Source organism: Apostichopus japonicus, chromosome 2 (assembly GCF_037975245.1).
Source record: "Apostichopus japonicus isolate 1M-3 chromosome 2, ASM3797524v1, whole genome shotgun sequence".
Taxonomy (NCBI): domain Eukaryota; kingdom Metazoa; phylum Echinodermata; class Holothuroidea; order Aspidochirotida; family Stichopodidae; genus Apostichopus; species Apostichopus japonicus.
The window spans coordinates 12,744,331-12,770,101 of record NC_092562.1 but is presented as its reverse complement, the minus strand read 5'-3'; the positions used below and the strand labels follow the sequence as shown (position 1 = coordinate 12,770,101).

The 25,771-nt window shown below is 39.3% G+C and overlaps 1 protein-coding gene across 1 annotated transcript; it reads right to left on the bottom strand.

Annotated features, from left to right (window-relative positions):
• Positions 1–316: 316 nt before the first annotated feature.
• On the bottom strand, positions 317–25,771 carry LOC139978409 (scavenger receptor cysteine-rich domain-containing protein DMBT1-like). The gene is made up of 22 exons (XM_071988625.1): positions 25,373–25,771; positions 21,851–21,914; positions 20,261–20,566; positions 18,667–19,020; positions 17,508–17,831; positions 16,388–16,538; positions 15,658–15,839; positions 14,945–15,253; positions 14,230–14,375; positions 13,878–14,040; positions 12,339–12,451; positions 11,607–11,808; positions 10,045–10,353; positions 9,750–9,907; positions 8,963–9,113; positions 7,801–8,109; positions 5,814–6,128; positions 4,925–5,088; positions 3,908–4,052; positions 3,212–3,520; positions 2,705–3,025; positions 317–1,800 (listed from the first exon to the last, which is right to left on the bottom strand). Exons 1-22 carry the CDS (start codon positions 25,391–25,393, stop codon positions 1,472–1,474), a joined length of 4,845 nt encoding a protein of 1,614 aa, XP_071844726.1. The 5' UTR covers positions 25,394–25,771; the 3' UTR covers positions 317–1,471.

Sequence of the window (25,771 nt, the reverse complement as noted above, 5' to 3'; positions counted from 1 at the left end):
AGCAAATGACCCAGGATCGACAGTATTAGATGCACATAATATCGTCACATAATAATAATTATAATAATAATAATAATTATCTAAATCAGTAGAAACTGTGTAAGTGTTCGCTCCAGTCCTGTACGCTCCCTCCACCGAAAGCTCCAAAGGTGGATATCCATAACAACACTGGATATAGAGACAAACCAGGTAACAATGGGTAATAACCAGTGTTTTGAAAGCCATAGTGAAAACAGCTAAATCAGAATAAACGATCAAGATGACGAGCTACTGCAGTCCAACCGTACGAATGTAAAGTAATTTGACAACTGTGTAATGAAGTGTATGCTGTACTGTATTATGATAGGCCTACTTCTGACCTCGCACTGAATACACAAAGAAAAACAAGACAAATGAACTGTCATGCCCGCCCACGCATATTCCAATAAACCTTATACTTCAACCTGTTTTCATCTGTAATTTTCAAAAGTTCACAACATGTATACCTGTTTACTTGAGTATAATGCAAGTTGCATACCTTCCCAGCTTTTATACCAGTCATATGAAGAAGGAAGTGCATATTTCTTTCAAATCAGAGACGCTGAGTCGGTTATTTTCACGGTTATTGACTTTTGATATTGCGGCCGCAAAGAACGCACCAATGGATAATTATACTTTATGACCATAACTGCGTGACTCCACGAACAAAAGAACAAAAAACACGTAATAGTAGTGACAATGATTATTGGCAATTCACCGCCCATATAGTATACTATACACAGTGTACACAATGAAGTCTGACTCGATACTGTTGTTTACTACTATAACTCATATGTCACATAGCCAACACCACTTAGCCAACACCGTATATACATGCATTTCACACACTTATGATGTCAGTTTTTAATATTTAAATGATACTGTTTTGAAGAATAGGGATCCATTTTAAAAACTATTGATGTTTGAAGTATAATACTATATTCATATTGGTCAAACATCTATGTCCATTGAAGCAAGCGGTTTATTGTATTAGACCATCATTAATTTAGTTCTCCAGACTTAGGTGACATCAACTTAGCATAACTTGGCATACGCATAGAAATCATACAGGCGATGATTTGTGGTACAAAAGAAGACACCTTCCCACAGCCCATATATCATTTAGATGGTAATATCGTACTAACAGAAAACAGTGACAAAATATATCATCAATGGAAATCAAGAATGGACGGTTTAGTAAAGCTGAGCACGTGTTACTTCTCAAAAGAGAAAATAATAAGATTTTTATTTTTATTGCGCATGCTATTTATAATTATTGTCACGGTATATTTGCAAATATACATCAAAACGGCAATATTGTTATCAGAAGAGAAGATCAAATGCAAGTTAATATAAAAATGTTGTCTGCTGTAATATTATTGTTTTTTAACATAAAGTTGACATGAGTATTTGGTGTTTGTCACTTCCATTGGTTACGTAAATCGTACAGAGATTACGGTCGACAACCGACGAAGACGTCTTGTCGATGACCACACGTCTGGTCACCTACTCCTGCTCTCGGGCAATCCATTAGTGAAAACTCCGAACCGTCACAATGTATCTGCTTTAGAATAATTGGTACGCTATCATCCGCATACACTGGTCTATTCCTGCCAAAGAAACCCCCGATAGTCATGGCAAACCCAGAAGAGAGCCCTAGTTGACGACAAACGACAACGGCTGCGTTATCATCAAACTCGTCACTGCATACAGTGCCCCATCTGCCTTCATAGAGAAGTTCCACGCGACCTCTTGTGATGCTAGAAGATGCAGCTAACCTTACTGTGGACATAAACATAGCATGAAATGTTCTTCCAGTTTCCATAGACTCGATACCAAAATAAACATATTAAGCACCAAATGAACAGAAATGTGAATTGAACGTAACAAAAAAATTCAGTGTCCAGTAAATAAGACGCCACCACGTCACAAAGCTTGTAATCCATGCAGCATAATCGTAAAGTGTTTGGGTGCCAATTAGTGGCTTGCGCAATGTTGTACAAATTCAAACATTACTTCCGACTGATTAAGGTAGATTTATTTAAGGACTAGAGGCGAATTAACATTATTATAAAGGAGAGGATTCTGATCTCGGGTCATGGAAGCCGACCCCCATGGTGAGGGAGGTTTGGGATCCTCGCCAATGAAACAAGAAAACCTATATAAGTAAATATTTAGACATCAAGTAAGACATCAAGATATATTGACACAATACGTTAGTTCTACATTAGTAGCCCTTAACGCATGGTTGTGCTAATTGAAACTTGAAAATTTACCCAACTGATTAAAGTAGAGACAAGAGGCGAATCCCAAACTTAATAAAGGGGTGGGAGGGGTTATGACTTAGGGTCCTCCCCCAGAAACATAAATTATTATCACGTGAAGTGGTGCATATTATTTTCCGAGTGCTAGGTTTATATAAGTAGCTCTAAAGGCAACATAATACGTTTTTTTTATGTGAGGTTGGAAAGAGGGAGGGGGGGTGAGGGGATTCTCCTGTCCCATTGTGCACGCCAGTGTTATCAATCGCTTAAATGATTACAATCGAGAGCTCAGAGTCCTTGTCACTTCCCAATATATTTTTGCTTTTGAACATGCTTTTGAACAATGCTTTTGAACAGCAAAAAAAGTACAGTCCCACAAAACAGTATCAAAACATTAAGAAGAAAAGTGCAGTATAACTTACCCGGTACTTCGCAAGATACACTCACATCTTCATGATGTTGGCAGTTATGCTCACCAATACCACCATGTGGACAGTCAGTGATAAAGTGTTCTGTCCCTGAGCAACGTAAATTATCCAAGTGAATTGGGCCTGTACCTTCTCCAAATCGAGCTCCTCCCCACTGGTAACCTACTTCTGCCCACGCGAAGCCTAACTGACGACATATGACGTCAGCCTCTGTGTCGCCAAAACCATCATCACAGATAGTACCCCATTCTCCATCGATTTCAATTTCCACGCGACCTGCGCGGTCGCTCTTTCCACCAACAATTCTGATAGGATCTGAAATTAATATAGAACATAATTTGGCGTGACGATAGAGTGAAAATATTATCGCCATTTGTTAAGCCATTTTTGTAAAAAATCAAAAGACAGTAATGTCAAAGTTCAAGTTCAAGTTTCAAGGTTTACATATTTGTATCACATGACTTGACAACATTGGTACCGCAATGCTCCTTGAATACTCACACTCGTTGCCACAAGATACCCCAGCATCCTCATTATGATCACATCCGTGGACTCCCAAACCAGCATGAGGGCAAGATACCAAAGAGTCTTCATTCCCATCACAATTCAGATCATCGAAGAAGATGTCACCCGTACCCTCACCAAAGTGAGCTTCACCGTAGAATGCTATGACAGTACTGAAGCCAAGTTGTCGACAGACGACCTCCGCGTCTTCTCGTCCCCAGTCGTCATCACAAACTGTTCCCCACTGTCCCCCGATATACATCTCTATTCGTCCTTCTGTGGCAGATCTTCCACCTATAAGTCTCACTGTGTTAATAAAAAAATTTAAAAAAAGCAATACATTTATGCAAATTATGGTAATATGCGGTGCACCATTAGATGGAAAAGAAAGCACTGTATCAACATGTTCTCGGTGACACAAGGAGTTTGCCAAAGTCTACACAGAAAGAGCGGGAAATGACTAGTAAACTGCTGGGTATTCGTGTAGCTTGGTGCAACAGTACTTCAATTGTTCAATATATAGTAAAGAGTCTATTACCATTGTTGAGGCTGCAATGAACTGCATTCTTTTTCCTTTGGGGGTGGGGTGGGGGGGGGGCTCTGTTTGTGTAGGACAAATTGCAGCTAAGTTGTTAAGTTTAATTTTATTATTGAACTATCATAAATTATGAAAGAGAAAAAACAATATCTTACCTCCGAGCGCGCACTTGACACCAGCATCCTCGTCATGTTGGCAGTTATTTTCAGATTGAAAGCGACACTGTGTTAATCGAGCTTCCTGACCATTACAATCAACGTCGTCCATATTAATCGGGCCTTGTCCTTCACCATATTGAGCCTTCGGAGAGAACACGCACGAATTACGAGATATATCAATAGCTTCTCGATTTCTATAGTTTATTTGCTGATTATGCTTGAAATATAGAGCAACGTTAAAGTTCAAATTTTGAACATCTTGTTTGTGTAAACAGCGACAGGTTCGAAAACAAAATCAGAAACCAAAATCAGAGCTCGGAGGAAGTAGCAGAACTCTTTAATACTGATCATGGGACTAGTACAATCGACCTTACATGTGTGTTTTTTTTTGGTGGTTATATTCCGGTTAAGGAAATCACGTGAATGACTCGTTATAGTTGGCCATGTTAGTATCACGGGAGGTCAGAGACCATCCCACCCCTCTGACCTTTTTCTGGTAAAACCCACATTCTCTGATAATGTATACTAACCTCTAACGTGTGAGGTAAAACAGACTGTAAATCGTAGCATAGTCTGCATTGTAAGGATGCATTTAAACATAAAGGAAATTAAAATGTATTTTGACCCTTTCATAGTTTAAAGGACTCGTAAATAAAGTCGTGTCAGCCACGCACGTTCGTTAATACGTCTGAGATGAAACTCTCGTACCAATCTTCAGTACAGAATCACCAACATCCATGACGTATTTAATTATTGCTGATACATTCACTGTGGAAAACTTAAAAGGAAAATTGTATCCCTTCATTTTGCCATACATTCTCCTTGGGTATTGAGTATAACGCCTGCATATATATTATATAAACTCGTTTGAAAATATTATCTATAATTAGTGCTGCGACAACCATATTGAGATTCCTTTACAATTTATCTCCCCAGGCGAAGTTTATAGTAGGTTGCCAATTAATACATTTTTTGCTAAAATAATGCCAAAATAATGATCAAACAATATCTTACCCTTGACGACACCTCCAATGCAGCTGGATAACCAAGCTGTGCGCAAATTACGTTTCCATCGGACAAATCCCAGCCGTCGTCGCACACAGTGCCCCACTCGCCATTCATAAAGACTTCCACACGACCTTCGTTCGGAGATGGACCATCCACAATCCTAACATTGTCTATTGTGTCGCAAAATGAGAAGATGTGTGACATGGGGATTGAAAGAGTTTGTGTTTTCTTTAGGGAATTATGGTGATATTTTACGAAATATGATAATAATATTTCGCAGCAAATTCACACAATCAAATGAAATGCAGAGCTTAACGGGAAAAAAAAAACATTCATTCGAGCGAAAGCGTTAAACAAGAATAATCGAAGCTATACTCACAGTTCGTGGCAACATCAAGGTCTGTCGCCCTCAATTTGAAGGTCAACAACCCATTAAATTAATAGTTAACTGAACGATATTGAATACACAAAAATGCGGTGGCCCAATATGGACCTGTTGATGTATTCATGTATTAAGTCCTTACTAATTGCTAATAAACAACGAATTTCAAATTCGTAATAACAAATTGCTAATTCATTTATACGAAAAATTCAAATTTGCAGTAACGACAATCAAACTGAAACAGCGTCAGCATACGTAGGTTACGCAGACTGCATTGACTCAGACTGCATACAAATTCATTTAATGGAAAGTGCCTACGCACTTCCACACCGTCACGCGGTAAGCTTTTAACTTTCGTTTGAACGAATTTGAAATTTATTGTTAAGAACTATTGTTAAGAATTTCTTTATACTCACACGAGCTAAAAGAAATGTATTCGATAGTTTGAAACAGTTCTTAATCAACAGGTAAGATAAATTTCGTCCATGTCGCCAGTTTGTTTTCTATACTTACCTTGCTCGGCGCACACGACTCCAGCATCTTCCTCGTGGTTGCAGTTTGTGACAGCAATACCAGGATGGCTGCATTCGAAGATATCCGTCTCTTCACCAGTGCATTCGAGATCATCCAGATGTATGGGTCCTGTTCCAGGATTTGATACCCCAGCGGTATTGGCAGATCGAGCGGCAGAGTATCCTAGTTGTCGACAGACCACATTTGCATCGTTCAAGTCCCATTGGTCATCACATATAGTGCCCCACTGGCCATCATGAAAAACCTCTACGCGCCCTTCATTATCTGCTTTGCCACCAACAATTCGTACCGCATCTAAATTAATCACGGGCAACAAAAACACGGTTAACAAATTATCGAGAGGAGAGTTGACATATATGTTGTTTATTTTATTGTTTGACTTTTTTCTCAAGACTAGCTGAGACTTTCAATAGAAAACAAAACAAAACGAAACAAAGAAAGCGCTACATATCGATACTGAAGCCGAGACTGAAAAGACCTAACAGTCCGAGGTCGAGATGAGTACGTCAAGATTAGAGATAAAGAAACGGAAACAAGAGAGTCCACTGTCTAACTTTGACGTGTTAAAGGCTTAACGTGTCGAATTTCGATTTTATATTCTTGGAAGGGGGGGGGTTACATATTAATGTTTCGACTTTTTCGTCTCAAGATTTTGAAATTTTGTACTTTTCGTTCGAGATTTTGACTTTAGGACGTGACTTAACGTTTGCACTTATTTAGACTAACTTTAGGAAAGACTGTTAATTGTCTGTTTTGACCAGGGACGGCGGAGGCTTGAGAATGAACGCACGTGTGTGTGAAAAACCTTAAAAGTGCCCCTTTTCATAAATAGTAAATGCCCCGTTTGGGTAAACAAATATCTATTTCCATTTTTGCACTTAAAAAGTTCCCTATTGACAACAATTGCGTCAGCCATGTTCCACCTATCCTCACAAACTTCCTTTGCAAATAGAAATCAAATTATGAGAAAAATGTTATGAAACCATCAATACAACTATAACACGAGCAAAATCAGAGAGATCGAGTCGATACCGTTGTTCTTTGAAAGAACACAGGTCACTGCTACAGCATACACCAAATGACAGGGAGGAAGGCTCATGACTATATAGACTTGGCGTTAAGTTACATTTATAACATATTATAACATTTATATACATTTATAACATATCCGTAATTCAGTAACATATCCGTAATTCATGGTGAAGCAGTCGAGATGAAAATTTGACGGAAAACGAAGGTCATTAAAACGTACGAGCAGATATGTTGAAATGTAATCTCGCAGATTGGACAGTTATATTCAAATAACTTCTGGTGACAAGCAATGTGGAACTAATATTGAAGAGGAAATTATTCCACACTGCTGGTTGAACCGCCATCTCAATATCGTGTCCCTAACTCGAAATATGATTTATTCGATGTTACCTATTTTGAATGGTTTAGCCTTCAACTACTCCAAAAAGTCGGATCACAGTAGGGGATATGTGATGTCATCTGGGCAACTGGCCTTCAAAAAGCTTTACTTATGCTATTATAATCTTCTTATTTTGATTTATCCTTAAGACCTTGATACATTTGCATTGTTCGCATAACACTTCAAGTTCTCAGTAATTAGAATTCCATCAAAATGTATCTTTATTGAAGAAATAATCATTTCCTCAGTGGACAAATGAAGTTGACGAATTATACAGAAACAAATAGCAATTTTAGCTGTATTGGCCTGATGATATTATCCATTGTGCTGTTGCCAGATGAATTTATAATGACAAAATATCAGTAATTTAGTATATCTATCAGATAAAAAATAATATGAGGACGTGGTTTCCACTGAAAGATTCAGAACAATTTCAACAATTTTGCTAAGCAATCAACTGAACCACCAAAATATCCTTTTTACGGACCTGCTAATAGCATTACTCAAGTTAAATCTCTTTCCCTTGGGTTGATCGTCGCAAACGTCTCTGCTTACCTGGTGATTGACAGCTGACTCCCGCGTCTTCATGGTGTCTACAATTGTGATAACCAATCCTGTTGTGTGGGCAATCCAGCAAAGTCGGTTCTGCTCCAGTGCACCGGACCTCGTCCAACAGAATCAACCCATTCCCTTCGCCAAAGTGGGCGTTGGAGAATGATTGGGAGGCGGCGCCAAAGCCCAGTTGTTGACAAACAACGTTAGCATCAGCTATATCCCAGCTGTCGTCACAAACTGTTCCCCATGCACCTTGGTAGTAAATTTCGACCCGACCTTCGTAGGGGACACTGGCACCAACAAGGCGTACTTTAAGATACCAAAAAAGGAAAGCGTCCTTCAACAGTTGATCATCCTTGCAAGAAATCGTAGATGCTGATAAGGGGGATATCGATCGTCCAACGATATACGTCGGAGATTCATGGGTATTCTCTACTATCCGTTTAATTTTCAGTACAACTGTGATAGTCCAGACATATCCATAAGCTGAGTAGAATTCCCTCACTTAGATGCAGGCCTATACAGCACCCACCCCAGCCACGGAATGAAACATAACGTTGTTAAGAAGGGTAGGCAACTTGGTTTAGTACGAAATAGGAGCACGCTGACACTTATACACAATGTCTTGTCCAAGACAGCGTAGACAAAACAGCCTCTGTTACAATAATGGTACTATGGCCATCACCTAGGCCTGTGAAAAACATTTTCTGCCGACGTATTCAAGAAGCAACAAGAGCATGTGTACTTCAGCAGCAAACTTAGGATCTCGGAAGATTGGACCAGTGAGACAAATATCTCTAGATGCCAAATTTACTACCTAAATAGCGGTGTATTAGGGAAACAGCCGTAAAATATCACAAGTCCGCGTGGGAAGAGTGCTTACTTTCCAAACTATGCATCTTGATTAGAGCAAAATTATGTTTGCGAGGAGTTTCGAAAATAAAGTAAAATAAAATTAATAAGTAGGCGATAAGGCAAATTTCATTAGGTGGCACCTGGTGGGGCAAGTACATTTTGTGTAGTGAAGACTTGATACTTCTACCTGATTTTGATGTACAATTAATCTTGCCTAACACATTGCGTCTTTCTCTCTTCCTCGTCTTATGATGTACACATATAATGTTGCAACTAAGACGACGATAACGTTATGATTTAACCATACCTGGTACACCACAAGAAAGACCGGCGTCTTGGTGATGGCCGCAATTGGTGTCACCAAGGGTGCTATGACTACATTCTAGCACGTACCTTTCGTCTCCATCGCATTGGACCTGATCTAAAACAATAGGTCCAGAACCTTGACCAAAGAAGGCCTATAGAAAGAAAGTGTTTGTGATAAAAGGAAAGCACGGACATTTCAAGATAAAGTCAGGGACGAATTTTGGCCTCTATATACGTTCTGCACTCAAAGTTTGTATTGTCAGTTAAAAAATTTTTTTTTTGATAATTGATTACAACCTATGTTATACAATTCCCCTATTGCCGCTGTATCAAAAAGAAACTTATAGAATTAGCGCCGGTCTTACACAAATTGATATTTCACTAACTATTTGAAGTTAGAAGGCAAAAATCTATTGACATATTTAAACATAAAAAGAGCGACTTGGAGTTTGAATGTGTCAAACATATTTATGTTTTTTTTTAAGTTAGAAAATATGCTATTCCTCTGAGAACGATAACTAGAGATCGTCGTTGCAGTTAAGGCATGTGCTGCCATATCTGGCTTTTCATATGATAGTTTACGTCAACTTGAAATATCTTTAACATTCTAACCTCGATTGCGTCATATACAAATGGAACCAAATATTTGAAATATAAACAATAAGTGTTGTTTACTGCATCACTATACTTTGAAATGTTATTATATCGTTTAATTAAATATGATACGTTAACTTGCCAACTTATTTTACAATTTTATTCAAGTAAAATTTAAGAATATGCCAACGTACCCCATTGAAAGCCTCTGTTGCACCAGAATAACCAAGTTGGCGGCAGACAACATTTGCATCATTTATGTCCCAGTCATTGTCACAAATTGTTCCCCATGTTCCTTCTACAAAAACCTCAACTCTACCAGCGTTATCATTTTCAGTACCGACCAAATGGACTGTAAGTTCAAAGAAAAACGTTCATAAAAAAATATTTCATGATAGAGAAATGTTTGATTTCGAAACCCAGCGATTTCTGAATACTGCATATATGCTACCAATACGAGTAACTTCCAAAGTTCACAAAATATCTTACCTGGTGATTCGCATACTACACCGGCATCTTCGGAATGATCACAGTTGGATTGTTGGTTTACTCTACAGTTGAATATTGACGTTTCTTGCCCACTGCAGTCTACATCATCCAAATGGATCGGTCCACTACCCCTACCAAAATGAGAAGATCCGACGGCGGATATGGCAGACGGAAATCCATTTTCTTTGCAAAGCACGTTGGCGTCATTTATATCCCAGTAATCGTCACATATGGTCCCCCATTCACCATTGATAAGAAGTTCAACCCGACCTTCATTAAATGAGCTACCATTAACGAACCGAATTGCACCTTATAGGAGTGAGAAAAAAACACAAAACAATATTCATCAATTTGGACTATCATGTGCAGATAAATGAATTTATTCTGTGAAAGAAAGAAAAGGAATAGACAAACGAGAAAACCAACAGTCATATATATTTCGAATAAACAAATGTCGAAATAAATATTTCGAAAAAGCAGACAGGTCAAACGATGTTTGTCAATGGCAATAGTTGGCTATTGTAAGATAAGCAGAGGACATGCACATTGAAATGTATGCTTCTTTGGTAGACATCAAGAACAAACGGGGTGGGGGGAGGGGGGTAATCCACCTTTTGATGATTGGATCATGCTTAGTCTGACTGGATCGTGCTTTGTCTGAATGGATCATGCTGAGTCTGATTGGATCATGCTCAGTCTGAATGGACAGACACAGACCATTGTTCGTAACACCGAGCATACTCTCACGAGCTGTGAACCACTTTTAGCTTCAACCCCCCCCCCCCCCCTCCTACCCACACACACACCAACCACGCAGCTCCCATTGGAAATCTCACAATGTTAAAGATAGTGTTGGCATGATTTCCTTTTCTTTTTGTCCATCAGTTTACCGGTGGCATTCGCATATACATTTACAGAGTACGATTACAAAGATGGAGAAATAAGATGACCTATAAGGTTGCGTACAGAGATAGAAATTACAAACAGAAATTAGTCAAGTTATATTAAATGAACAATGCACAATCATTAAAAGGGACGTCTTTAATTCCTCAAACTTGCTCGGAAACCTCAAACAGTTATTTATTCCTTCGATATCAGCTTACGTTTGTACAACACATTCTTACCTATATGCTGATACCTAATATGTGCCATAATGGAGGTCCAGGCGCGTAGCAACGGGGGGGGGGGGGCAGCCACCCCCTTCGCGGCTATATATTTTTAATGTTTCTATGATATCGCTCATAATTTCAAAAGAGAAAATGCTAAAATGCAACTAACAAGGCTTGGGAAGTGCCATTTCCAGCGATTTGGTGGGGCATTTAAAGCCAAAATTGTCTTGTACCCTTCACGCCAACTATGGTATGCCGTATCTACGGCTCTGATAGTTTGCCTTTTTTAGTTTGCCTTTATTTTCGCCCGTCCCTTGGCAAATATCCTGGCTACGCGCCTGCGAAGGTCCATTATCATGAAGCATGTAACATTTAAATCTAAACCAAACATTTTCTAGCGATTCCATAAAACGTATTCCTTTATACGCGGCAGTTAGCATGCGTGGCACTCACGTGACGCTGTACAAGACACTCCTGCGTCTTCATGGTGACCACAGTTATGATTTCCTAGTCCCGAATGGCTGCACTCCATTAAGGAAGACTCGAACCCTGTACATCCAACATTATCCATAAAAATTGGTCCACTGCCAGCACCATAATGGGCAAGACTACTCGCCGATGAGGCTGCAACATATCCCAGCTGACGGCAAACGACCTATGTCGAAATGAAAATATGCAGGCGAATTGATTATCAACTTCTCACCTTCCCCGTAATAAAAAGGGAATTTCAAAATAAAGTGCGTTCTTACTATAATGAGATAAAGAAAGAAACAGTTTCTATGTAACGTTTTGCATGAATATAGCCAATATGTTCCGCTCTCGTAGGAGGACATTAATGCATTCAGTGCCTCTCTCCCTACACTTTTCGTGGCTTAGAGTCCTTATTGGATCCTGATTGTAATATTTTTAGAAATATAGGCAGCATCCCCATACCAACATTTACATACGTCTACATACTACAAGAGGAGCTATGTATTTTTGCTTTCATAACGCATTAACCTGGATTTGAAAGCCTTGTTCTCTGGATGAGGTTTGCCCAGATGCGATTAGACCCATCCCAAAGGATAACACTAGCTCAACCTTCTATGTCAGTTACAACAATATCCCCTCTCCTTCCTCCTCTCCACCCCCCCCCCCTCCGTTAACCTCAACAGCTCATCGACGTCCTTATGCAAGACCAAATACCTGTGCGTCATTAATATCCCAACGGTCATCACAAATTGTCCCCCACTGTCCCGCATGGAATATCTCCACTCGACCTTCTGATTCGGAACTTCCACCCACCAACCGCAATGTATCTGTAAAAATAGACAAAGTGATAAATATCTAGATCAATCTATCTTCTTTAAACTTCTAATAAACAATATATTACCTGCGGATGACTTTCAACAGCATTCATTCTTGACAAATTTGTTATGTATGTATTGTATTTTAGATCCTCCTGCAAGCAGGAGCTCGAGAAGAAGCCTCATTGGCTTATCAAAGCCACTAGCTGGCCGAAGTTAGTATGTTAGGTACATAATTAACGTCCATCATTATGAATTGTCAACAACTCTGTAACTGGACGACATACATTAATCTTGGAGTGACTTGAACCAGGGACCTTATGATTTGAAGGCACCGAACACTCTACAAAATGTGTAATGAATTCTCAACATGTCATGTGAGGCCATAAATGTATTATGTTCACATATTGAGGTTTGGTTTGGAACAGAATAAGAAGCAACATTACGGTCTTTGCGTTAGACTTCGGAGTCCAGCCACTTTAATTGATTAATCGCAGTTGTTTAAAGTGTCATTTTGCAAAAATTAAAATTGGTTACAGATATACGACCTGGAATGCCGGTAGCATTTTTTGTAACAGTCTAATACACATCAAACTTTGTGTCTTGAATCATCCTTGCATGGTTAACTTCTGTTATTTGTTAACATTGGTTGATAATATAATAGACAACCTCGTATAACATGATGTTAACAGGTAATCAAAGTAAAGTCTTCGTGAAATGAAGATAGGTATAAATGTCATCCTAAACATCAATATCTGAAGAACAAAAAAAAGGCTCTCAGCCTTGACGTGCTAGATTATTTAATCAATAGTTAACAACTTGATAAGAAGTTTTTCAATGCATAACGACATTTCTATATTCCCAGCCCAAGTAAAACCCAATAAAGTTGCTAATTTGAAGCAACACGTAAGATTTGATTCCCGTCTTCCTATATACAGCAATATGTTTTATAATATTTGTGTGCTGGCGATGTTTGTAATTTTCAACAATTTCACTAATACTTAACTTATTAGTCAAAATTGAAGGATTTGATACGGTATTCCCTTATCATTTTAAATTTAACTTGCGACTCTTCAATTTTAGTTATGAACCTGTTTACTTTAAGTGAAAGTGAAAATTTGAAAAAGACTGTCCATATGAGCGTGAGTTATTTTGTTATATTTGTTTGTTTGTTTTATTTTGTTCTTAGTATATATATATAAATATATATATATATATATATTTATATATAGATACATATATTAGATATATAAATATATTTGAAGTTCGAGGCTATATAAATAGAAGATTGAAATGTTAGTGATAATTTTGCACGTTTCCGATCATTTCAATCCTCATAGTAATTGTCTCCAAAACTTAAAATGTATTAGTCTCTTTCTGACCAACCAACAACCTTTCACCGGGAAAAGAATAATTTAAAAACAAAAAGGTAGCGAACCTGTTCCTTCACATACAACTCCGGCATCCTCAGCATGGCCACAATTACTGCTCCCTATTGTGTTGTGTTGGCAAGCAAGGATATTAATCTCATATCCATAACAGTCTACGTCATCCAAAAGGATATTTCCACTACCTTGTCCAAACCTGGCATTCGTCGTTGCCTGAATTTCAACAACAAAAAATCATGCAAGCAATAAGGAGAAAAATGGGAAAAAATATTGGTAGAAATTGTAAAGGTGCGATACTTTCAGATATCTCGATCTCGACGTTCAGATAAGTTAGTCTAGTTAACATGCTAATCTCTTAATTTAGTTGCGTATCTCAACATACCGTGGCGTTGATATACTTACCTCTACCGCGCCACCATAATTTAAGTATGAACAAACTACTTGGGCGTCGTTGATATCCCAGTTGTCATCACAAACCGTTCCCCAAGCTCCATTGTAATAAAGCTCCACTCTACCTTCGTTTATAAGTGATCCGCCAACCAGTCTCACTGTGCAATTAAACAATTAGACAGAGTAGGATGGTCACTTCAACTTCTCAATCAGAATAAGATGTTCACTCAGTCTTCTGAGATTCCTGCCCATAGCCACCCCCCTACCCTCCCCATTATATTCCCAACACTGACAAGTCTTATCTTCACTACTTCATATCGACTGTACTCAAAATATGATGACATACAAGAAGCATCGGGACATGTCATTCCAAGTTAATAGCTAGGTAGAATCAATAGGCAAATTTAAAGCAGTCATACACTAAATATATGGACACACACACACACACATACATCCACACACACACACACACATATATATATATATATATATATATATATATATATATATATATATATATATATATATAGTTTACTTCCACAGAAGAGTACGACCAGCAAAGGAAAGGTGAGATAAATACGATCGCTATTTGAAAGTTACGAGGTATAGCAGCGACAGCTGTAGATACAATTCATTGGTAAAACCCCGGATGGGGGAGTGGGAGGTAAGGGCTTGGCAATGAAGGATGAATATATGTAGCTTGATAAAGAGCAATAACTTAACGTACTATCTAATTGGCAAATGACACCGGCATCTTCGTTATGTCCACAGTCATGGCTTCCTATTCCTCTATGTGAGCACTGAAAGACCATTGCTTCATTGCCGGTGCAACTAACATCATCAAATAGGATCGCGCCACTTCCTTCCCCGAATCTTGCGCTGGTAGCCGCCTCAGATGCGGACCCATAACCAAGCTGACGGCAGACGACGTTCGCGTCGTTGATATCCCAAAGATCGTCACAAATGGTTCCCCAACCACCATTATAAAATAGCTCTACACGTCCTTCGTGAGCTTGATTACCGCCAACTAACCGAACTGTAGATGTGTGTGAAAATCAAATCATATATATGTTAAGCAAATCATGTACGCCCATGCGCAGTATGATGTCGTCATCACACGAATGGGTCGAATCATCTGTCGCTCAAGACTGATTTATTTTATGAAACCGGGAAAACCCCTAAAATCATATGAATATGAATGAAAGAAAGTCAAAGTTTAGGCTTTCTGGTCACACGACAAGATAATTGTGTTCCAGACGATTCATGTCCTCCTTATGTTTCGTGCACAGTTGTATGTATACCTTGTAGAAGAACTTGATACCAATAATTATACTGCTGACATGATATTTGAGATTTGGCTATAACAATTATGTAACGTCAACTGTTATATTTTCAGAACAATAAGCAAAGAGGCAAGTTTCACTCTCTGGTTTAGCTTACTTCCAGGAGAACAGATGACACCAGCATCTTCCGAATGGCCACAGTTGTGCAATCCGATTGGCCGATGACCACACGATAGCAAATCAACCTCTCTACCAGTACATTGAACATCGTCAAGAAAAATATCGCCTTGCCCTCTACCAAAGTATGCTCGTGTAGTGTACGCAGTTGCGATCCCGAATCTGAGAACAAAGATAGAAATATACTTTTTGGAATTTCTTATGGATGTCAACCCGTCTGTAAAGAACATTTTGTGTATTAAACTGTCCTTACTCGATGCAAACTATTTGGTTTCATTTTTTTCGTTGTTGTAATGAGTAATTATACAATTGAAGTACGAAAAACATTAATTGTGTAACACTCAACACTCGTTTCGGACTCGGGTAAAACATAATGTACCTTCACCACCAACGTTATCACCATTATCACCACCAACTTCACCATCTTCGCCACCATAACCACTAATTTAATCTTCATCATCATTACCACTACCGTTATCACCATCTTTACCACCATCTACAACACCATCATCACCATCATCACCACTATCAACCATCATCATCGTCAACCTCACCACCATCACTACCATAGCCCCCAACAGTACCACCGTCATCATCATCGTCAACACCAACTTGAACGGCTTCTAATAGAAAATTTGCATCATCCACATGATATCCCGACAGACGGTACAAGGCCCCCAATCTTGACGAGACTAGATTGATGGACTTACCCAAGTTGCCGGCAAGCGACTGTAGCATCCACCAGATCCCAGTGATCGTCACAAATCGTTCCCCATTGACCACCGATCTGTAATTCAACTCTGCCCTCGGTCGGCGACGCTCCGCCGACCAGTCGTATGGATGGAATAGATTCATTGGTAGCTATAAAATATTTATTTACGAAAGAAAAAGTCATGACCTTAGAGCAAAAGTGGTGACGATCCGATAGTCACTGGTTACCCAAAACTATTGGACTGATCTTTTCAGAAATACATCCCCAAATCATTAACACGAAAATTTTGCACACAACGCTGCAAACCACGGGGCTTATTTTTACCTGCGTATGAGTACCACGATCAGTTACGGTTGTGACAATTAACTTTAACTACAAAACTTACAAGCTTACGTTTTCGAATGCAGTTACCAATAACTCAAAGAAAACTTGAAAGTGATACTCTTTGGTTGCAAATACAAGTGACAATCTGACCTCTCATCAAGTGTGCGAAAAACTTCAAAAATTAGGAAACGCGAACCAATAATTCACCAATCTGCAGAGTAATACTCTCAACCCTAGTTCGAGACGTTCTGTCTGAGCAAGAAGTAAACGAAGCGATGCACTGTACTGAGAAACTCGCACTCCCTTGTCTCCTATACAAATTTTTGGGGAAGGGAACATTTTTTCGTTCACTACTTTCCAAGTGTTAGGAAGCCAACGGAAGCTCATTTGAAACCATTTCCATGTGATGATCGCTGTTGAACACTGACTTATACCACCTTCTAATACCTCAGCATCTAACCACTTTCTCAAATACTGAGGGAGGTGAATTCCCCCAATGCATCATCACTACTTTGCAGACACGGGTGAAGGAAGCTGTTTTGATACCAATGAAAGAACAGAACCGGAATTCGAGAACTAGAAAACTTCTCAGTTCAACAACACTGCAAAGCAGCAATTTTGGACAGGTCGAGAGAACATGGTTCCTGGTGATGATTTGAACTAGGAACCTAATGGTTGTGGGGTGGTCACTCTAACCGCTGCACCATGACTTGACCATCGTGACCATCTCGCGTGATCATGACGTCACGGTGATGAAGTAAACATGCAGTTTCCATCGAAGCAATCTATCTTACCTTGGCTACTTCCACAGACAACACTCGCATCTTCATGATGGTTGCAGTTTTCTATCCCTATTCCGTTGTGGTTGCAATCTGTAATTCTTTCCTCGGTTCCAATACATTGCAGGTTGTCCAGATGAATTGGCCCGGTACCTTGCCCATAACGGGCTCTCGAAGGTGCCGAAACAGCGTCGCCAAAGCCAAGCTGACGACATATTACTTCCGCATCAAACATGTCCCATTCGTCATCACATATGGTTCCCCACTGGTTGTTTAAGTAAACTTCAACACGACCCTCGTATGGAGATTCTCCCCCTTCAAGTCTTATGTCCTCGGAAGCTAGTAGAGAGATGTATATATTTTCTTTTTCGTAAACGCTTCTGTGTGAACTTCTTTTCAAAAGGCAGCCTTTCTGATTAAAATTGGGGTTGGTGGGTTTCATGCACTATAGTAACGAGATACAGTTTTGGTCACACAGATGTAATATGTCACGTTATTTAAATAGATGGATAAAATTCACATCTGGGGATCAATTCACATCTGGGGATTCATATTCCATCTAATGTTAAAATTGGGGTTGGGTGGGTTTCATTCACTATAGTAACGAGATACAGTTTTGGTCACACAGATGTAATGTGTCATGTTATTTAAATAGATGGATAAAATTCACATCTGGGGATTCATATTCCATCTAATGTTAAACAATAACCCAAGTTGACATGCTTACAAAATACAGCCCACAACATTCCCCATACACCCGTTCTCCATGTTGAGAAAACACAACAGTGAATGAATATACTGCAATTAGAAAGATGAGACAGCCCTATAACAGTATGTTGCATAGGTAGTAAATTGAAGACGTCAATCTGGAAGTCAGCATGACATGTCGTCTCCTCAATGTCATCCGTCTCCCAAAGGTGAAAGGTCTATTTTATTAAGGAATTTAAGGATGTTGTATGATATATTTAAACTAAAAGGTTTACGTTCGAATGATTGACTCTATAACACTTTTAAGTGAGTTCATAAGGACTTGCAAATGTATGCTATTCTGATCACTTGAAAGTCTGTTTCATTCGATGTGTTCCTTTTGATTGTTTTTGTTTTCTTTCATTTTCCTTCCCTTTTTCTCTCCTAGCTTTATTGTCTGTGCTTGTCTAATCTGGCATATACATACCAGCACTGGTAATTTGCGAACAGATAACTCCTGCATCTTCTGCGTGCCCACAGTCATGAATTCCAATGCCGTTGTGATTGCATCGATCGAGAGAAGCTTCTGTTCCGTCACACGCTACATTATCCAAAAGAATGGAACCGTTACCACTTCCGAATCGGGCGCTAGAAGCTGCCAAGTTAGCACGACCGAACCCCAACTGCCGGCATGCCACCGTTGCGTCATTGATGTCCCATGAGTCATCGCACACCGTCCCCCAAGAACCATGAAGATAGACTTCCACACGTCCTTCGTAAGGAGAACTTCCGTCAACCAATCTGATCGTGGTAATGTTACCATCAATTTCTGGCGTTGAACCTTGTGGAGGAAATACAAGACATGAAGTTTCATACTGTTGGCCCAATCGCACGCAGAGAGCATGAGCGATATAAACCTTTCATAACCATAACAGTACAGCACATTAGAGGACATTAACGTTACATTGTTTCGTTAAAATGACCTTGAATCTTACATCATCTGTTCTCTTAGACGCATTGTGTACCATTAGCGGCGGATTGATAATAACCTGGCCGAAAAAGGCCATACGTACCATCCACCAGTTATATGGGCAGAAATAAAAGAGTAAGGGGTTATGCCAACCCCCCTTCCCCCCTTGACAATTTCACAAGATTTTGTGCCCTGCTTACATGGGTGAAGTCAATGATTGATTCATTCTGTCAGCTTTAATTTCATTGTAGTTCAAAAATATAGTCTAATGAAACCCATCATATGCAGTGAGCATCCGAACAGAAATATATATATTTTTAACAGCAGTGTGTGGTGCATATTTGAACAGGAATGAAAAATGAAAACTATTACCAAAAAAAATATAGCTATGTTTGCATATATAATTTTAGTTTCTTTGCAGCTTACTCTTACAGTTTACCCCAAAACGATTAGTTCCAATACTGGAACTATACTAGTACGCAAGCGTATACTAAAAATCGGACATGTTGAGGAGCCTCTGGTGGCTAGTGCATGGGGCCACTAATACACTTGGCCTCCTGGCAACGCCTGGTTTCCCGACCGGTCAGTCGCCGCCCATTATTACCGTACAAATCAACTCACACGTTTCACCAACCAACCCCTGAACCTTCTGCCAGGCATATTTGAGGGCCACTATATAACAGACCCCCTCACGTCCCCTTCCCTGCCATTCATCGAGTCGTCTAATTTGATAATGTATTGCCTATGACTATACCTGAATTCACGTTATAGTGAAGACAGTGTAGTACAACCCACGGTGCTCATTCTGGTCAGAACCGTACCGCTACATCAGTAGTTATAATAATAGTTGCATTATAGGTAGACCAAAGCTAACTCATGGCGTTTTTAGAACGCTGTCCAAAAACAACATTACGATAACGTTTAGGCTCAACCGTAAAACATTTCTATATTCTACACTTCCTTACTTCGTCACGATGTCACGGATGATTCTACGAAAAGTAACAACAATAAACGTTAACGTTTCTGCAACGTTCTGCCAAATAAAGTTGTGACAACGCTGTCAGAGTTGTAATACCTGGGATAAGTGGGTTTGGCTTCAGTTATTACTAACCTTGGCTGCATACTACTCCAGCATCTTCATAGTGTCTACAGTTATGCATGTCGATCCCACGATGACCACAATCAAGAAGTGAGGACTCCAAACCAGAACAAGATACGTCATCTAAATGAATTGTTCCCAACCCTTGACCGAAAAATGCTGACGAAGGCGCGGAGATAGCATTACCGAATCCAAGTTGATTGCATATGACGTTCGCTTCGTCTAAGCCCCACCCGTCATCGCATACTGTTCCCCATTCATTGTTGACGTAAACTTCTACACGACCTTCCAAGGCGCTGTTACCTCCGATGAGTCGAACTGCAGACCAGATATCGAAAACGATTAGTGGGTCCGGTGTCTATTTATAGTGTGGTAAGCCATACATGTCAATATTCATGGGCTTGTGCACACCCAGATGAAGAGGGATTATCTATTGACTAAAGCGGCAACATAAAAAGGAAGGGTACCTGGAATCGGTTATCATTTTGACAAATAGTATAAAGAGAGATACATGCATATTAATGAGGTCAAATTTTATGATCTCATAAACATGTATCAATATACTTGCTTTGTATTATGCAAGTACATGTATAAAGTTAATTAGACATACTATTTCAGAGATATCAGATTAAGAATTTTATGTTCGCTGATAAATATTCATGATATGCACACAAAAAACAGGAAAAACACGGTTGATTGTATGAATATAGTATGAATACTCAATATGCCAAGGATGAAAACCATAGATACATGTGGTTTTCATCTTGTGTTTAAAAGCCATTTCTTGCAATTTGATGAATATTAATGACGTAAAGTTGGGGACGTCATGAAAATGTGCTCATTATGTACCAACATCACGATACCAGTATGAAACAATTTTTACGTTAAATCCCACCCACTAACTATTATTTATAAAAACCAAGAACAATAGGGCACATCTACTTATCATGGGGCATCTATCTACCAACTATGACATTACTTCAACTTGTGTTTATTGAGATATCGTGCTTACAAACTATTTTCGACAATTTCACGTTACGCCCCACCCACCATGAATATTAATGAATAACTTAATAATTTGTTGCATTAAGTATTTACATCACGATACCAAGAACAACTAAATCGGATTACCGGTTGAAGAGATATTGACCTTTTTAGGAATTTAAGTTTGAGCTCCGGCCACTCATTAATATTCATGAGATGCGAGCAAAAGCAATAGGGCACACCTACTAATCGCAAACACACACACGTATAAACACACGACAGTACGATTGAAAAGGTTACTGAACATTCGGCGTCGTAACCAAAAATAAGTCGATGACGAAATGCAGTGGGAGATGCACTTGTTGACTAACGCTGAGGATTTATTTGGATCAATTCCACCGACTTCTCTTCACTCTATGTCTCAAACTTTCAATCGACCTCTTTCCCACTCCAAAGTAATACCCTCCCAATCACCCAATCCTGTTGATTTCTTTGACCAACCATGCGTTATAACTCAAAACCACAACAGCAGCAAAAATCAATTTTTTCTATAACGCATTCCATTGATCCTGCAAATCTCAAAACGATAAAAGAAAAAGCAATAAATATAGCACGAACCTGTACTCTGAGCGGCGGTCACGGAAAAGCAAACCAAACAAAACACGTAAAAGATCCGTGTTATCTGGAGAAAAAAAATGAAATGTTATACAATCATGAAAAAAAAACATTTATACAAGCAGACATACACATACATTGGCAATAACGGCTAGCGTTACTTTGAAGGGGTCACATTCTTGTTAAAATTCCCTTCAAAGTACACAAGGTTACCAGTCCATAAATGTATCGGCATCGAATCAGTTGCTATACATCACGAAGACGTCGCTATAGCAACGACTTTTTCTCGCATAAAGTTCAAAATGAGAATCACGACGAGCTTGGACTCCAAACAAATTTGGCAAGTTTGCCAAAATCTTAAAGCGTCTTGCTAAGGATAGTTTTGGGTTAAATTTGATCAATTTGCGATACATTCCGAAATACAGAAATTCAATAGCCCTATAGTTTCTATAGTTGATTCCAGATTGATTGGCCTCTTCTCAAATAACGAAGGAAACGTTAAATTTCGAAAAAAATTCTAAGAATTCCACTAGCACTGAATTTATCAATTTGAGCAGTGAGGAGGAGGTGGGGGGGGGGGTTGGGGCATGAGTCAATCAATGGGTAGCAGCTTGCTCAGTGAGATAATGTAAATAATACCTTGCTGCGAGTTCACCCTCTCCTCGTACCATTGTGCTAAAGCAAGTGACAGCGATGAATATTCGGTGACGTAATTTCAACATGACCTTGTGGAAGTCAAGATACTTGCTATTCTAATTGCTATTTTTATATTATCAAGCAAGGAAATTCAGCCATCGGAATATCCGTTTCTTTTTTAAGTACGTTGTAAAACTTAAACGAAAACCTTTTCTATGCATGAGGTAGCTCCATGCATGAGATTGTCACAATTAAAAGACGTTTACGACATTTTACTACAATATAGGCTATATACGAAACTGAAGCTAATTTGGAAGGACAGGAACATCGCCCTCCGGTCGAAGATCCGACTGATGCGCTCCCTTGTCACCTCCATATTTCTCTACGCCTGTGAGTCATGGACCCTGACAGCAGACATCGAAAGGAGGATACAAGCTGTAAAAATGAGATGTTTCCGCAGACTCCTCAACATATCCTGCAGGGACCACGTCTGCAATCAAGAAGTGAGGAAAAGAATTGGCCAGACTATCGGGCCCTACGATGACCTCCTCACCATTGTGAAAAAAACGCAAATTGAGATGGTATGGCCATGTCACAAGATCTACAGGACTGGCTAAGACGATCCTGCAGGGCACGGTACCGGGAGGAAGAAGGAGAGGCAGACAGAGGAAAAGATGGGAGGACAACATCCCAGAGTGGACGGGCCTCAAACTGCCTGATGCCTTTCGAGAGGCCGAGGACAGGAAGAAGTGGAAAGAAATAGTTGTGAGGGCATCTGTGGCGCCCCTACGGTCTACCAGACTCCGGGATAGGTGAGGTGAGGTGAGGAGGCTATATATAGGCTATATATTCATAGGAATATGTCCCAGTTTTGCTTTAAATTCGTATGCCGTCATGAAAGGTCATTTTTGTATATACTGTACCCAGCTACATGTCATGTATGCCTCTCGGGTATTTTGACACCCCTTGAAGACTATATATGCTCTGCATTCGTTGAAAATACTTGTGGGGTTTTTATACATGATATATAATAGAGGAAACTAACAATTTGGTATTGATATATTGAGATCAACAGCTGGCATGTTATAGTATAAACCATGGTATGACATGGATCATAAACTATTATCTGGTCAGTTACCCAATCATGGTACAAGGGGCATTATAGCAAGCAGCGCATTTGGCGCTTCGGACGAAACTAATACTTTTCGAAAGCAAGAGGGCCGAATCAAGCCCTTTCGGTAGTTTTTTTTTTAACCTGGCTCCGCCTTCGGCGCCTCAGACTACGAGGCGCACCGGATCCGAGCCGTTGGGCCAATCCGCCCTTATAGTAGGCCTATAATTCCAAGACATACACATCTTCACAAATGTTTTCAGTGGTATTAACTACGCGAATTGAAATATCTAATTGACTTTGCAATAAGGATACGCTCAAAACAAAAACCCTAGGCCTACTCCAAATACCAAACCGTTGCTTCCAAGGCACCCTGAGCTCCGTATAACAAACTATGCTTCACTCCGTCCTGAGCTGGGTACCGTATACTGTATAGTTGTGGGTGTGGTGGGGGGGGGGTGCACATGCAGGTGTGAATTGAATCAAAAATTAAAGAGCATAAAGAGGAACCAGGGAGGGAGTAAAGGATCTAGCGATCAAAGGATCCAACCGAATAAACAATCGTTGCGGACCACTATCAAAAATCAGACATCACTTTACATGTCTGTCCCAGGACTCCAGACATATCTTCTCGTGGGATGACAGTACGTGTCGCACACACTAACTTTAGGATCTATGTTCATTGCAAACATATATACACAACATTATGGAGGCAAACGTAATGATGATGATTATCTCGTCTTACTAAAATTATGTAATTATTTGTTTTAATTAAAAAGGTCTATAGAATGAATTACAGGAAGTCTCACACCACGTACGTCACTTTAATTTGGAGGTTTTAGGCATTATTACAAAAAAAATCCATTGAAACCAGAAAGATAATTGGCTTATATATATTAATTACCTCACTTGAAGAGATAACATTGAACAGTAACACTGTACATGAGATTTTAAATACTGACGATTCTTGACTTCAAATTTGCGGACCTATGTGTCAACCACAAAGTTCATTCTTGTTTTAACATAAATAATAATAAACAGCAGTTATTTTAACGAGGCTTAAGCGACCCCAAATGTGGGAGGAGCCCGCAAAGGCTTATTTATTACAATTTACAGGTTGTGTGGCTTCCAATTCAACATTTTAATTCAAATTTGGAATCTTTTCAATTGAGAAAGTCATTTCAGAAGGGGGAAAACCGTAGATTGCTCTTGGATGGAAAACACACTTTATTATGACCCGGCAGGGTATCGAACCCGGAACCTCCCGATTGATAAGCATCATTGCTTCAAATGCCACAGCCTTTATCCACTCGGCCACAGCACCGGTATAAATTACGAGTAATTGAGAGTTTGCATTTACCAGGTTTAGAGACTTTCACCTCTGTTAACCTCAACATGAACATTTACCTCCAGCAATGACAATTTCGGAAATTCTCATAATAATTCAGCTCATCATACCTTCACTTAAAATATCAAATATTAATTCAAATTCGTCAAGAAACTCTAAAATTTCTAATACCTGAGATCTGATTTTAATTATAATTTATTTATGTAGACTAATCTGCTTTTGAAAAAATATATATATTTACAGACCCTCATGGAATGATAGATTAATCCGATAGGTATAACGTTGATATAACGTACCGTACGTTATAGATGAAACATTGGTTGATCAATTTTATAAGTCTCACGTTAATCTGAGCAATACTGGGCAGAATTGGTAGAAATTTGTCAAAACTTGCGACCACATCAGAAAGCGTCAGCAATGATTTACTTACCTGTTGCCAAAAATATCGCATGTTGATCTTTCTTCGGACCACTGATGACCGTGCAGCGTAAACGTCTTTTCTTTCTAATTGATGGTGTCTCCAGAGGTTCTCTTAGGTGATGATAAGCGTCACTTTAAACCACCTGGTCACGTCACGTGGTATTTAATTAGCTACTCAGTGTGTTATTCACGTAGAGTAGTATAGGCTCAGTGCAAATACATTAAACTACGCAGAACCACTATAATGTTTGACTTGACTATTAACTGAGACGCTTTCAGGCTTGTGAACAGAACAGGATTGAAAGTGAACAAGTTGCTCCGATAATGGTTGATAATTATCTAGCAGTCTTTTATATAGTGATATATCTGTGCTGCACCACTTGAACCTTCACTGAGAGTGTTGCAGCTA

Coding starts and splice junctions, on each gene's coding strand:
- LOC139978409 (XM_071988625.1), bottom strand. CDS start 25,393: ATGCGATATTTTTGGCAACAG. Junction 14,041..14,229: donor ATTATGGTGGCGCGGTAGAG/GTAAGTATATCA, acceptor GTTGAAATTCAG/GCAACGACGAATGCCAGGTT. Junction 12,452..13,877: donor AGTTGTATGTGAAGGAACAG/GTTCGCTACCTT, acceptor CTATTTTTACAG/ATACATTGCGGTTGGTGGGT.